The sequence below is a fragment of the Aulostomus chinensis genome, chromosome 18 (assembly GCF_037954235.1).
Source record: "Aulostomus chinensis isolate RoL2024-O1b breed Wild chromosome 18, RoL_Achi_v1.0, whole genome shotgun sequence".
Lineage (NCBI taxonomy): Eukaryota > Metazoa > Chordata > Actinopteri > Syngnathiformes > Aulostomidae > Aulostomus > Aulostomus chinensis.
The window spans coordinates 4,374,211-4,389,024 of NC_141337.1; the positions used below are offsets into that span (position 1 = coordinate 4,374,211).

The 14,814-nt window shown below is 43.3% G+C and overlaps 1 protein-coding gene across 1 annotated transcript in view; it reads right to left on the reverse strand.

Moving 5' to 3' along the window:
- Positions 1–14,814, reverse strand: part of shank1 (SH3 and multiple ankyrin repeat domains 1) — a 57,732-nt gene that overhangs the window by 20,768 nt on the left and 22,150 nt on the right. The window contains exons 9-14 of the mRNA XM_086183867.1: positions 14,588–14,654; positions 13,545–13,714; positions 12,924–13,045; positions 12,462–12,610; positions 9,630–9,743; positions 8,314–8,389 (exon numbers count right to left, since the gene is read on the reverse strand). Of these exons, the coding sequence (XP_086039993.1) occupies positions 8,314–8,389; positions 9,630–9,743; positions 12,462–12,610; positions 12,924–13,045; positions 13,545–13,714; positions 14,588–14,654 (698 nt within the window). The remainder of the gene's footprint in view (positions 1–8,313; positions 8,390–9,629; positions 9,744–12,461; positions 12,611–12,923; positions 13,046–13,544; positions 13,715–14,587; positions 14,655–14,814) is intronic.

The window sequence follows — 14,814 nt, forward strand, 5'->3', positions numbered from 1 at the left end:
GTTCTATTATTTATTTTCAAACAAAAGCATAAGAGCTTGCCAGCCAGTCACATTAACTCATCAAAGTCATGTAACCATTTTAAGACTGATCCCAAAGCAGCAGAAAACGCAAGCTTTGCCAGTTGAAAACTTTGAGGACGACTGCACAGAAGCACTCGCAGCCAACGATCAGCGAGAACAAAGTGACACTTGCAAAACAAAGTCACTCATCGTGTGAACGAATAATTATAGCAACTGCTCCATGGAATCTCTTTGTGATCAAGAGTTTGTCACTGAATGTGTCAGATCATATCTTTCATGTTTATGTTGTGGCGCTCATCCTGCTTCCACCCCGGCTGTCTGTGTGTGTTTGTGCGCATCCACTCAGGCTTGTATACATAGCGATAATCCCTTGAATCCCAACCAAACAGCGCTACAATGAACACAGTCTTCACTGCTGTCTTCAAGGATTTCATCAACTTTAAGTGACGTTTATTGTGTCCCAGTTCAGGCAGGATCATCTGAATATATCACAACAGGCTAACGAGGCCTGACCCACAAAAATCCTCCGAGTGCTGCTGAGATGGGCAGCCTACTTTAGCTCACCAGTGCAACCTTGCTACCCCTCAGTGGCTGGTCAGCCATTTAAAAGTGCATTCGGATGACTATTTTAGTCCGGAGACTTCTCGTTCATCCATTGACTCTCAACTCTCAACACTCATTGGATAAATTCAGTAGGTGTTTGTGATTAGAAAGTCATTAGTCAGCAATAAATGGTTGACCTGAGTGAAGTAAAACCTGCAGTGCTTCAAAGGGCACTAAAAGAGCAACCAATTTTGTTATTTATGGTGTCAACAATGTGAGAAATAACTTAACAAAGTCCCATTTGTATGGGCAGCTGGATGTTACTCTTGTCACCGGCACGATCCTGGAGAAAACTGTGTGTGCCAACATTGCCGAAGAGGAAATATTTGCAGCGGTTCTGGCAAAATAAAAATGAGGGAAGAGAGACATCTGTGGCTATTAGGTGTGTGATGTCATCCCTCTGTCAATGACTCCTAAAACCCAGGGGTACCTTCTGGAAATAGGTATGAATGAAGGGATTTCTGAGAAATTCACACTCATGAATTTCGCAGCATTTGTGTGTCTTAAGCCATTCGCTACAAAACTAGACTGAAAACGCTAAAATCGGAGGAAGCGCGAGGGTAGTGATGGTCATTGAAGTCATATGTGCATGGCGTCATTTGATGATTCATACTTTCATTAAGGTGGTGTTGTTTTTTTTTTTAATTATCATTATGAACAAAATGTGTCATTCTTATAATGAACTTGTGTTGGACCAAGAGCTGATTTTCTGCCAAAATTCCCCTGGCATTTGGTCGAGGGAACCATGGAGATGCTAACTTCTGGGCTGAGCCACAGAAATACGACATACCTGCTGCATTCTATCAGGAGAGGGGGGAAAAGTCCACCCCTCCAAGGTTAATGAGAATCTGCTGAAAGACAGACAGACAGACAGACGCTGATAAGGTTTCATTTCAAAACGCAGACTTCAGCGACAACTATGGCTCAAATCATCACGGCAACACAGACCTTTGTAAATGCCGCTGCACCCTCATGTGAGTTTGCAAACCGCACAACTCAGAACATGATTACGCAACCACCGTAGTTGGCATTATCGCATGACTCTTTGTCGAGTTTAAAAAACAAACTAACAAAACAATCAGCACAGACAATCTCAGATGACTTTGGCATGGACTGAAAGGAATTGCCTTTTAATCCTTCAACACATTCATACTATTTGCTGAGTGTATCTGTGCCCACTTTTTGGGAATCCTAAAACTTACTTGCAAGTTTGCCATGTAGTATTCACATCAACTTCATGGTAATAAAGACAGAAAATGCTACTTTTGTTCTGCGATGTTACCACATCTCATTTAAGGATGGAGAGCTGGTTCATCAGCACTCAGGTCTTAGAGAGACTGTCACATCCTTCAGTGGATCCAGCCACTGAACTGGGACACAGTTGTAGTGTTGCTCCCTCAATATTGGATCCAAGCACACTCCAGCGCAGCACTCGGTATGCTTCGTACTGCATAAGTAAGAGGCCATGGCATTAACCTGTTTGTGGGATTCGTTAGAGGTGTCAGGTGCGAGCTGGAACTTGTCATTCCTGCGGCTTCATCTTTAAAACTCCTTCACCATAAACTGCTTCCATTCTCACGAGAAAATGTGCAACCAACCAGCCGACAGAAGAGGACAAACATCCCTGGAATGCCTCTGTGTTTTTAATGGACAACAGCAACCATGCACTCACACACAAACATTGGCACGTATGTGCACAATCAATCTGCACATCAGTGAGAGCAGCGAGCATCACTCGTGCCTGTGCAGTGCTGCTAGAGGACGTTTGTTCAGAGATTCAAAGCAGAGAGAAAGAAAATGACACGCATTCATTCAGCAAAACACAGAACAGCTGCACTGCTCATACACCGGGCTGTGTAGCAGCAGCTCTTGTCCGTCTTCACACACACTCAGAAGCACTGAGTCAAACACATCCGTCTGCAAGCATGCGTTGCAACATCTGTCAGTCTATCTAATCGATCCTGCCCTGCCTTTATGATGTCCACATACATGCGACTGGAGGGAGCGAGGGGGGAGAGAGAGAGGGGAGGGGAGGGGAGGGAAGGGGGGTATAAAAAGCCATGGCAGGTACCTGTAAATGAACCAGACGCTCCTATTCACGGGGCCGAGCGATGGCCAGGAAGAAGAGAGAGAGAGGGAGAGGGAGAGATCCTCCTCGCCGCATGCCCCCATCGCCATTTCCTCCCCTCCCTCTCCTCCTCCTCCTTCTCCTGCTCCTTCTCCTTCTCGTCTTCCAGCAAGACAGCAGCGAGCGTGAGCCGCGAGAGAGGAGGAGGAGGACAGGAGGAAGAGGAGGAGAGAGAAATGGAAGAAGGGAAAGGGAGAGGGCCGAGCTCTCCCAGCCCCTTCATACTTAAGACACAGAGAGAGAACGAATGGGAGAGAGAGAGAGGAAGAGAGAGATGGTTCGCTGTGACTGCGACACAGAGAGAGAGAAAGAAAGGGAGAGAGGAGAGGAGCAGAGGGAGGGAGGGTGGGGGGGAAAGGTGGCTTAAAAAAGGGAGGGAGAGAGAAATGAGATAATCTAGAGGGAGTGAGAGGTGCTGGGGTGATTGGGTTTGTTCATGAATGCATGCAAACACACACATACAGTCTAAAAAAATGCATGCATTCATGCAATCAACACACACACGCATGCAAACGCACGCACGCGCACACACACACACACACACACACTCTTTTATCCTCCTCTTCATCCTCACTTGTCCACTTCTCCAGTCCTGCATGTACAGTGTGTTCACTCTTATCTTTCACTGTCATCAGTTTCCATTCATAAAAACTGATGCAAAAGTCCCCCCCTGGAATGATCCACTCAAATAGGTTTAATTGACTGACAGGTAGCATCGTTATCATGTGACTTTATGCTAAAAGAAAGGGTGTCTGTGATAGGACACAGAAAAGCTCTTGTTTGTGTCTTTTCCTGCACAGATGCCTGCCCTGCTGTCCTCTTACTGTTATTAACCCCATGTGCCTTTAAATCACACACTACTAACCTCACCCACCCCCCGTTTTTCTTTCTTTCCAGGCTCCAACATGCACACACAATCCATTCCTCAGATTTGCTGTAAACAAAGCATGAATGAGAACAAGGAGGAGGAGAGGAGGAGAGGAGGAGACGCATCAACGCAGACAGGAAGAGGAGAGAGGACAGAGAAACAGCTGGTGGTGGAAAGAGGAAGAGGAGGAGTAGAAAGAGAGAGAGGTGGAGAGAGGTTCTCTTGAATAGGCACTCACATCATCTCTTAGTCAGAGCCTCCTTCCACGTATGTTGAATCTGTCCTCCGTCGACTCGCCCGCCCTCCCTCCCTCCCTCTCTCTCCCTCCCTCCCTCCCTCTCTCTCTCCTCTTCTCTCTCACCCGCTCGCCTCCCTTCTGCATTCGAAGACGGTCACAGCTCTTGTGCTCTCTCTTCTCACATCTCAGCCTTTTTGTTTCTGTGCCTGCATGCCAGGCTATACCGCTGTGTTTGTGTGTACAGTATGTGTGTTTGAATGGATGTGTGGAGAGAGAGAGAGAGATGGAGAGAGAGAGAGAGAGAGAGAGAGAGAGATACAAAGAGGAGGGGGGACATGAATGAAAATGAGAGGGGGGCAAACAAATGTTGACAGAGGGTCCACATGATTGTGTTTATGTTGATTTGCATGTCTGCACCTGGTATTTGTTGCCTATTGGAGAGCTTCTCTGGTACAAACACTAACCTTATCAGGACCTCTCTTCCCTATGGGGACCAAAGTCTGGTCCTAATGCGGCACAATGTAATTTCTGAGTTCCTGGCTACAGCTAGTGGAGTGAGGGCGTGATTTGAGGTTAGGTTCAAGTTAGTTGAGATGGTTAATGTGAGGGTGAGGGGCTCAGGAAGGCATATGAAGAAATGAATGAATGAACGAATGGTGGACCCCCCCCCCCCCCCCCCCCCGTGAGGAAAAGTATGCTGCATAAGTGTTTCAGTCATACGTCAAATTTCGAAGCCTGAGAACAACAACAAAAAAAAGTCCCATCAAACCTTTGCCTTCACCAAGGAGTTGATGTTTTCACCTGCATTCATTAGTTTGTTAGTCTGGTGGACAGACAGTTAGTCTGACTGTTTGTTGGCGGTGTAGCCTGGGCTGAGGAGAAACCCAGAATATTTACAGATCCGGACAGTTTGGGTTTTTTTTTTCCCTTAAAAGATCAATTTCTAGTGGCATTTATTAACTGTTACATGGAGACTGACCTTGTCTCTGTGTGTCCTCCTGTTATAACCAACAAGGAGGTTATGTTCTCATTCACATCCGTTGAAGTTTCACAAAAACTACCAGAACGATCGTCACAAAACTCGGTAGGAGGGTGCAACCTGGGCCAAAGACAATCCACTTAACAAAGCCCTTATTATATATATATATATATATATATATATATATATATATATATATATATATATATATATATATATATATATTTATTTTATTTATTTTTTGTTTACCTTGACCCTCATGGAGGTATATGCTCTCTGAGTGTTCTTCTAGTGTTACATATGAACAAGCCAAAGGCAGGGTATCTGTTTTACAGGATACAATAAACCACCACAGCAGCGTTTCACAGGGGATTCTGTCGCTCTGCTCAAAACCCTGTGCCTGCTTGTCCTTATTTGACCCGCTGTTGGCCCAAAACTGGTCTCATGTGGGCAAGCAGTCGAGCTGCAGCAGATTGTGTGCACTCTCAGTGCATCTGTGGCAGTGGCACAGTAAACTGATGAACTATTAGCTAATATCTTCATCTATTATCACTAGATCTCAGCTGAACTCGTGGCAGTGATATAGCAGCAGAGTCTACAGTGGGCTGCGAAGATGTGTGTGTGTTTTCATTGATCACAAATTAATTTTAGCAAGCACACAAATAATTGGTGCGATTTGCTTTTCAGTGACCTACTGCCTCAGATGCTCTCGTATTGTTAGAAACAATTATAAGGGTAAAAACACTCGAGAAAGATATCAGATTTTGGCTGTTTTATATCAAGGAAGCTTGTAATTTATTGAATTGCGTTGTTTGTATCCTGGGTTGTGGGAGGTAATTTTGTTCTTCACATAAGAAAGAGAATAAGGAATGACTGCTCTGATCAAATGGCTCTTTTAGCCTAAAAGTACATCGTATTAGTCCTTTAGATGAATGATATCAGTCCTGCTCTGGTCCTCACAGCCAGGATGAAGAGGCTGACAACTTTCACCCCCCCACTTTTTTTTGGCTCCCTGATGTCTTTGCCGAAAAATAATGCATGTCTCCTTTCACCCATCTGGAGGCACAGAAGCCTTCCCTCCTTCACTCAAGCTCTCCTCTCCATCCCTCTTCTCCCTTTGGAGTGCCCTTCACTGTCTGACCTCCAGATGGAGACACCACGGGGGACACATGGTGATAGAAAGAAAATTAAAAAGTACAGGGGGGTTAGTGATACAGTGATGAATAGAAAGCAAAGGAGGGATGCAGGCGATGTGGCCAAATATAGAGGGAGAGAGGGAGGGATGGGTGAGATATTGGGCTGTGAAAGTAGGCCCATGTGAGGGCGGCTCTGAGTCAGCCATGCCTGGACCAAGAAACCGTGTTGGGCTTCAGCTATGTCGTCGTACTTTAATAAACCATGATGTGTGTTTAGCGTGCGTGCACTGACGTGTGTGTGTGCGTGTGTGTGTGTGTTTTTATATGATTGAGAGTTGCTTGCACACCATGTCACTGTTGATGAAAAGCATTTCAATAATATATGACACTGTATGAGAGACAGAGGGAGGAAAAAAGACATGAAAAGAAAACAAAAGGCAGACGGGAGAGAGAAAGTTGAACGATAAATTACGATGACGAGATAGGGAATGAGAAAAGAGGGATGGAAAGCGAGGGATAGCGAGAGGCGGGAGACTGGGGTTGATGTAAATAATACATGTGATTGATAATGGCTTTATTTCTATGTAAATAATTCTCTGTTTGCTTGATCCAAGTCCTGGACACTGAAATGAGTTTGCCTCAAAGCGAAGTTGAGCTCGCTATGATGCTGATGCGAGGCATTAAAGGGAATGACATTATATTAGGCTGAGTTAATGAGGAAAAAGTCACACGCCCAAAGTCAACACAGGAGAGTTTCCTCTTTTCATCTGGCAACAAATCGCTTCCAGAGACGAAGGGTTTAGGTTTCTTTTTAAAAAGTTGTATGAAGAGAGTATCCATTGATAGTCCTCTTATATACATAAAAACTAGAGACCAACATATTATTGCCGGATAAATGAACACTGATAACATTCAAGCCCTTGAGCTCACACAACGCTGACACGTGTACATGTGTAAGGCCTGGTTACTTCCAGTTAGCCCTTTGCTAACTGGAATGTGGATGAATCATTTTATCACACAGCTCCTTGATCTTTCCAAACGTTACTCCTCCAAATGGATCAAACTGAGACGGTGACATGATTCATTTCATGGGGGTTTTGCAGAACTCAACACAACTTCTCCACTGTTTTTATAGTCTGAACCACAATGACAGACAAGCCTACGGTGCAGTGGACAATGTCACGTTCCGCGCTTTCAAACGAAACAATAAAAAGTTACGAACAAAGACGAATTATTTCGAAGGTAAACAGCATCAACATGGACTTTCAATTTGGTCATAAAAAGCAGGAATGATCATCGGGTGATTTTGCAGCATCAGTCGGAAGTCTTGCATCCAAAGTTGTTCTATAATCCTGATACGACCCAAGTCTGCCAAAAGGACCACACACACACACGCGCGCGTACACACACACACACACACACACGCATACACACACACACACACACACACCCTACTGCTTGAATATCTCTAAACACATCAAATCAAAGGAATCAAAGAAGCACTTGTGAATCACCGCATGATTCACCTTGTCTGTGTACAGTGTCACCGCACAAACAAATCTACTCCCAGCATGTGCTGCGTGTCTAAACGCTGCCACAGCCGGGTCATTATGAAAAGGTTGTCACTTTGAATGTGACTACACGCCGGGAGGATGGATGAGAAACATCATGCATCTTAGTAAGTACTTAACCTCAGAAGAGCTACTTACTGACTGACTGAGAAACAGTGGTAGTAAGTAAAACGTAAAAATTCACTTTTATTAACCTTTACGGTTGCGAACCACGCCGGTGTGACTTAAATGAATGTTGACTCTTGTTAAGTTTCAAGGAATCTGTTAGATTGGTCCGGTGTCCATCCAAATGTATTGCAAAATTTAACTTTTTTTTTTTCTAGAATCCTTAAAAGGAAGCAAATTTCCGCACGTTCACTACTTTACTTCTCTCATTAGGAGCTGGTACATGGAGACAAGCAGGAGGAGACACAAATTCTCCAGCTAGATCCCATCATACCAAGAGTGAGTCTGCAACAAGTGCTGCTCCCCAACTGCTGGTACCCTGAAGACTGAAGCTTCTCACTCACACACCAGTGCCTCAACGTCTTCTATTTGCCTCTCAGGATTTGTGTGTTGAAATATCCAAGACCCCCAAAAACAGAGAGAAACAGCCGATTCATCATGTTTGCTTCACCAGAACTTTTCTTGCAAAACATTCCCCGCGTTAAGTGTAGAAACACCTCAAGCGAGCTTAAAAACATTTTCACAAAATTCTTCTTTTTTTTTTTTAACTTCCATCACTCTTCTCCTGTTCGCTGTGCATCAGAGGCGGCAGGGCAGCTCTTACCTGGGCGCGTCAAAGCTGTCGTAGGATCCCACCGTGTAATGGCGGAACAGCCTCTTGGCTCGTTCTCCGCGGCTCTCTGAGACACAAAATCACATCAGCATCAGTGTTGTTGCACCCGCAGTGACAGCCAGAAGTGAGGCTCGTCGTCTACCGTACAAAATCAAGCAAAACCCCAAATGCATGACTTATGTCCAAAGTAGGTGTTTGATGTCATTATGTTGAATTATATTTTGTATTTCATCTCCCTGTGTTCAGTTATTTGAGATGTTTTGATGTTGAATTGGCTTTTTAATGCTGATATTTTTGTTTTAGCTTAATTCATAAAAAAATAAAAAAGATGCTTGGCAGTGGAAGCAGAAAACAAAGCATCCTGACTTTTCTGCCAGGTTAAGAGAATTCTCTGAAATACTTCCTTTTTGAGCCTGTGAATCATGATGATGCGGTCACCCATGTAATAATTATAGTTGTAATTTCAGAGGAAATATGTGGAAGAGACCACGACCTCTTAACACTGCATTGCCTGTGGATGGCTGGCTACGTAGAGTTATTTAATGCAATTTAAAAGTACATGGTACTTGTTTCTGTTTCCTGGAGGTCACACGAATTCCTGGGACAACAACGCCATGTGAGGGGCTTCTCGTAAGGTTTTGAGTACATTAGAAAGACCACATCAGGGGGCAGCTGCGGGTGGTGGTTGGTGCAAACGAACACCAGACTTTATACAAGTGCTTGAGTACAGTTTGATCCCTATTTATACTCCTACATTTTTTTTTCTGAACGGTTAGCGAGGATTTATGTCCCCCTGAATCCAACTGGAAACAGGTAATTTACAGCACAACATTAAGCTAACTGACATTTCTAACCTTAACCAGTTATTTTACCTTTTTTTTTTTTTTTGAATGACCTTATAATGTCCCTCTGTCACAGCTCAGTGTGAGAGCTGCAGAGCACGGAGGATGCGTGTGCGTGCGTATGTGTGTGAGTGATATGACCCATTACAGTTAGAAAGCATGAGGATTCAGGAGGCTTTGGTTCACCACCGTCGTCGTCATAATAGTTGTGATGTGGATTCCACCAGCTTCCTGAGTCAGAACCACATTTAAAGCGACAGACTCATAATTATCGCTTGGAGTGGAAGTCCCTTACGTGTGAAACTCTCTTCTAAGATGAGCAGGTTCCTCCAACTAAAGAGATGCTGGGTGGTTATCAAGATCAGCCTGATGTGTGTGTGTGTGTGTGTGTGTGTGTGTGTGTGTGTGTGTGTGTGTGTGTGTGTGTGAGTGAGTGAGTGAGTGAGTGAGTGAGTGAGTGATCACCTGATCGGTTGTCTTGGCTCCGAAGCATCACCTCCTCCACACAGTCGGAGGGGAACCAGCCGGTGCGACCCCTGACCGTCCCTTCCCAGTACCCACCCTCGCCGACACTCAACACTAGAAGGGGTGGGGGTGAAGGGGTGGGAGTATAGAGGGGGGGGGGGGGGGGCAGGAAAGAACAGCATGTCAGGATCAGACCACCTGAGGAGAGCTTACACACACACACCAATGAGAAATGAACACACGCAAGAAGACAACAACGTAATCCGGACAGAAAGGAAATAATGAGGACACACACACAGACATGCAAACCTCCTACATACTCACCAAGACATACATACCTGGCGACACCTTAGACTCACTCACAAACACACACATATTCATACCTGCAGACATTGAATACAAACATATACAGAGACCTTACACTCATGTTAGGACAGGACGGTTTCACATACTTATCTGAGGACACGTGGACCTGACCTGGATCTGTCTCGGGGACCGATACGGCCCCCCTTTACACCTGCTGACGTCAACAGGCAGCTCTCACCCTCATTCTCATCTACTGATATATAATTTCTGGTATATTCTGCAACTACTGGCCATTTTGTCTGGATCAATCCATAAATATCATCTCATGGTATTATTTATATGTTTTCAAAATATCTGTTGTCCGTAAAAACACACCTCTGTAGTGTCTCAGATAGCCGTTTTTAAATAAAATCTGTTTATTCTTTATCATTCAGAAATGATAAATTCCACCACACGTCAAAAATTTAACTGCATTAATATATAATCGTATTATTTCCATTTAAAATGTAAGTTGTAATGGAAATGGCGCTTTGTCATGTAAACGATACACACCAGCGTTGGACAATTTTCACTTTTATAATATATATTATATATGAATGAACTTCAACGACATTTATAATTATCAAAGTGGCTACTATCACGTTATATCTCTTCTGTCACAGTAAATAAAGAGATGCCGTAGAAGTGACATTTTGTCATTTATTTTTAAATGTATTCATATGTTAATGCCAGTTTTAGAGCTAGGATTAAATATACCAAAAAAATATGTGATATCAAATTTGTATATTCAATACAGAGGTGAGCTGTTTGTGTCACATGACTGCTGTCATGGTTACCGAGTCTTCAGCTCTCCCCCCAGTTAAGATTTATACAGGGTGGTAGAAATGATAGCGACCCCAAGGGACAGGAATCCTCATCGTAAGGAGGATTCAAAATATTCCAACACCACATTACACATTTAATTAAAGTACACATTTATATGCAATTTAATCTATGGTTTAAAAAGATATTGTGCTGAGTTCAAGTCTAAGCAGGGTTGAAGGTTTATAATCTGGCCCAAGCATAAAGAAATACAAAGAAAATGTACATAAAAGGCCATAAAAAATGTTGGTACCAGCATCAGCTGAGAAACATCTAAGAGTGGTCTAAACGAGTCGAACGCAGGCCGCAACAAGATGTCCGTCCTCTGTTGTGCTGCGTGGGCAAACAAGTGACACGTTAACCTTGACACCTGGATTAGCCAGTGGTGCAACGGAGCTGCACAGCGTTGAGGTCCCAGCTGGGTGTTTGCCAGCGTAATGTTAGCTGTTGTTAGACTAAATGTTATCGAGATGGAGCACTCAGCTTTGTGTCCGTATTAATTTACCAGTTAGCTAAATGGTATTATGAAAGCTGCTAATTGAAACTGTTAAATCCCAGTGGTCAGCAGCTTAGACGCTATAGAACTATATCAACATCCCAGACAGAGGGAGACAATTGTGAATTGTTTGCATCTTTTAGAGCTCTATGCACAAAGGGTTTTCCCCTTGCATGTCATTACAGGCACAAATATGCATGAAATGAACCCATATGATAAATTACTTTATCAACCCGTGTTTTGCATGCTCCAGTTTGAAGATCCAGTGAAAAACCTTGGAATAAACTACCTAGAAATACAGCAGTTTAGCCACCTACACTCGAACATGTCGATTCATCTTCACATACAATCCTGCAGGAATCTTTATTAAAATCATGAGTAATACTGCGTGACTCCAGTGAAGACTTTAAATGCATTTTCTCATCGGGAATTTATCAAATAGTTGAAGTCGTGCTGCCCTGACACCTTTTTGAATGAAGTACATCGATCAACAAGAGTTTGAGTCTTCTGGAGACAGAAAAGATCTGCAGCTGCCTGTCTTGCATGTTCTGTATTTTGATCATATTACAGAACTTCTTTGCCCTGTTCAGCCCTGTTAACTAGATTGTTTTTTTTGTTGATACTATGATGATCTTTTTTTCTACATGTAGTTTATGATCAACCACTTCAGGGTGCTCTGTTCTCATTTTTGTCGCATTAATTCCAACTTTTCACGTTATATTTCATGTATTTGCCATATTAAAATCTTCCATTGACACCCACTTTGAATAAATATGGTTAATATTTTAAATACGGTGCTAGAAGCTAAGTTCATGTAAGTGATGTAATGCAAGTGGCACTGATTCAACAGAATGGCAGCTTTTTGATTTGCACGTTACTGAATGTGCCTGCGTGTGTGTGTGCGTGTGTGTGTGTGTGTGTGTGTGTGTGTGTGTGTGTGTGTGTGTGTGTACCTATCTAAGCCGCCTGAGTAAATGTGATGTAAATGTGCTTCATCACCACTCTGGAGAGCTGAACCTCAGTTCATACTTGTTTGTTTACCAGGTGTAAACAACTTCCCAACCAGACAGGTTGAATTCCCACGGAAGGTAAAGTACAGAATACACTCCACCTCACACACACATACATATATGCCGAGTACATTAAGCACACAGTGCTTTTATACTCACCTTTGACCCTGTCTCCCTTACTGAAGCTGATTTCTCTCTCTCCCTGGGCGGAGTGAGCTCGAGTGGCGACAAAAACTCGTCCCGGGACGGCGCTGTAGAGGCGTCTGCGCTGGCCTGCAGTTTGCCCAGCGTTGCTGGCAGGAGCAGGCCTGGTGGGAGGCAGCAGAGATTCAAGATGCAGCTGACAACTCAGAACAGCTGCTAAATTCTCCTAATCAGCTGTAATATGACTTACTATGAATGACATTTTGATTTGTCGAGGGTTTGTTTTGTTTCAGCAAATCTACACAGACGTCTTACTGATGTATTTCTCACTTGAAACTTAGCCAATGCACCAGAAAACACCTTAACAAATTTTTGAGGCAGGCGAAGGGGACCTTTGACCTCTGTCCGTATGAACTTGCAAAATTTTGCACTTCAGAGTTAAAAAAGATAAAAAGGTTCCCAGGCGCTGCTACTCACGCTTGTCTCCTACTCTGCCGGCTACGGTCCTCCTTGTCTCCAATCCGCCCTCGGGACGGAGAGCGTGTCCTCGCCCCTCTGGGACTGCTGGAGCTCCGCAGTGTCCCTGTATGTTTATAACCCTGGCGAGACAGAGAGGAAGAAGGTGAGAAGAAGTGACCAAGTAAATACTTCTTTTGAAAGAACATAAAGGCCTGTCTGAACATAGATAAATAAAACTGAAGAGAAGTAGTAAATATATAATATATATAATAATTGTCCATGTCATGTAAGAATTCTTCTCCATTTTTATTTATGTGAATTTCATTAACTGACTGTCCAGAAGCCACACTGGACAGTGTGACAGAAAAACCCTTCAAACCTTAACATTCCCAGTTCACTGGAGTAAAACCCCAACAGATTTAAGGTAAATCGATAGGTTGAGTAACAGTGCCAATAGCTGGTACTACTTCGGAATCCCATGGTCATGTGACGTGGAAGCTACTGGTAAAAGAAGAGACTGAATATTTCGTATTTGAAAAAAACGCAACAGAAAACACAGATATACATTTAAAGCCATAAACTGAATAACTCATCAACAATCCAACATCCTCTCAGGCGAGTGCTGAGGGAAACACAGACCTGCACAGAGACGATGTTGGTGGTGGGCGCGTTGGGCACAGCCATCCAGTCGGGCAGGTTCATGGTGCTGTCACTGTTGGCCCGCAGGAAGGGGTGAGGGTGGGGTATCGCCAGGGTTCGGGTGCTCTCCCGCCTCTGGGGGGCGTACTTTGGAGACTCCACAAACGGAACTGGGAGGTGTAAAAAAAAAAAAGAGAAGTGTTTGCAAGTGCAGTTATTATTTTCTCATTTTAGGTTTTTTTTTTCCCTTTGTGAATGCTTTAACAAACGCTAATATCTTTATTCCCAAAGCAAGGTAAAAAAACATAAAAATCCTTTTATTCAAGATTTATAGCTGTAGTTCTCCTTTGGAACACACCCCCAGTGACCCACCACAATTCTACCAGATTCACTTGCAGGCCACAAGAAACAGAGGCTTGGCTAGTAAAAAAAGAAAGGCCTAGCTAAAACTACAGACTACAGCTAATATCTTGCGACAGGGTGCTTACTCTTTTTCCAAATAAAAATTCCAGACTTAATCCAGACTTTTTCAAAACTTCTATATTTTTCCCCCAAGACCTTAACTTTACACTATATTTTAACAATATTTTATACTTGTGTGCTTACTTTTTTGGTTGAGATTGCACCTGTTGTGTTTTGTATAAAAGTTGAAGCTAAAAACGTAGCGACACAAGTTTTGATTTGATGTCATTCCAGAACCCAGCAGCAGGCGAAAAACCTATCGTGTTTTTACATGCTTTCTTCGTGTCGTTCTAATTTCACAAGTTTATATGCTTGTGAGCAGACTCTTAAATTCGACAACAAGGGAAAAGTTTTCCATCCTTTACTAAGACTTCCATACAAAATTCCAGACTTTTCAAGGTCTGGAAAACAGCTTTTCAAAATTCCACACGTTTTAAGACTTCCAGACCGGTGCAAGCACCCTGTATGAGCTGCACCGAGGAGACGATGACTTCCTTGACACTTGGTGGAGGGATGAGCAATGAAAGAACCCGTCTGTTTTATTAAACATTATACAATCAGTTATAGCATCAGCTACTTACCCACATCTGTATCCCGGTGGTTTTTAATAATTTCTCCCAGCTCAAAATGGCCGGACATGACAGCCACCTGATGAAAGCACAGACATGCTTCTTGTAACCAGTGTCATCCTTGTATTTTCTGTACTGGTTTATCATATGAGACAATCAACATTTTTCTGGCTTGCTGTTAGCTTTTAGTGTTTAGTTTAAATCAGAAGACTCAGTTTATAGTTGCTACAGTGGCACAT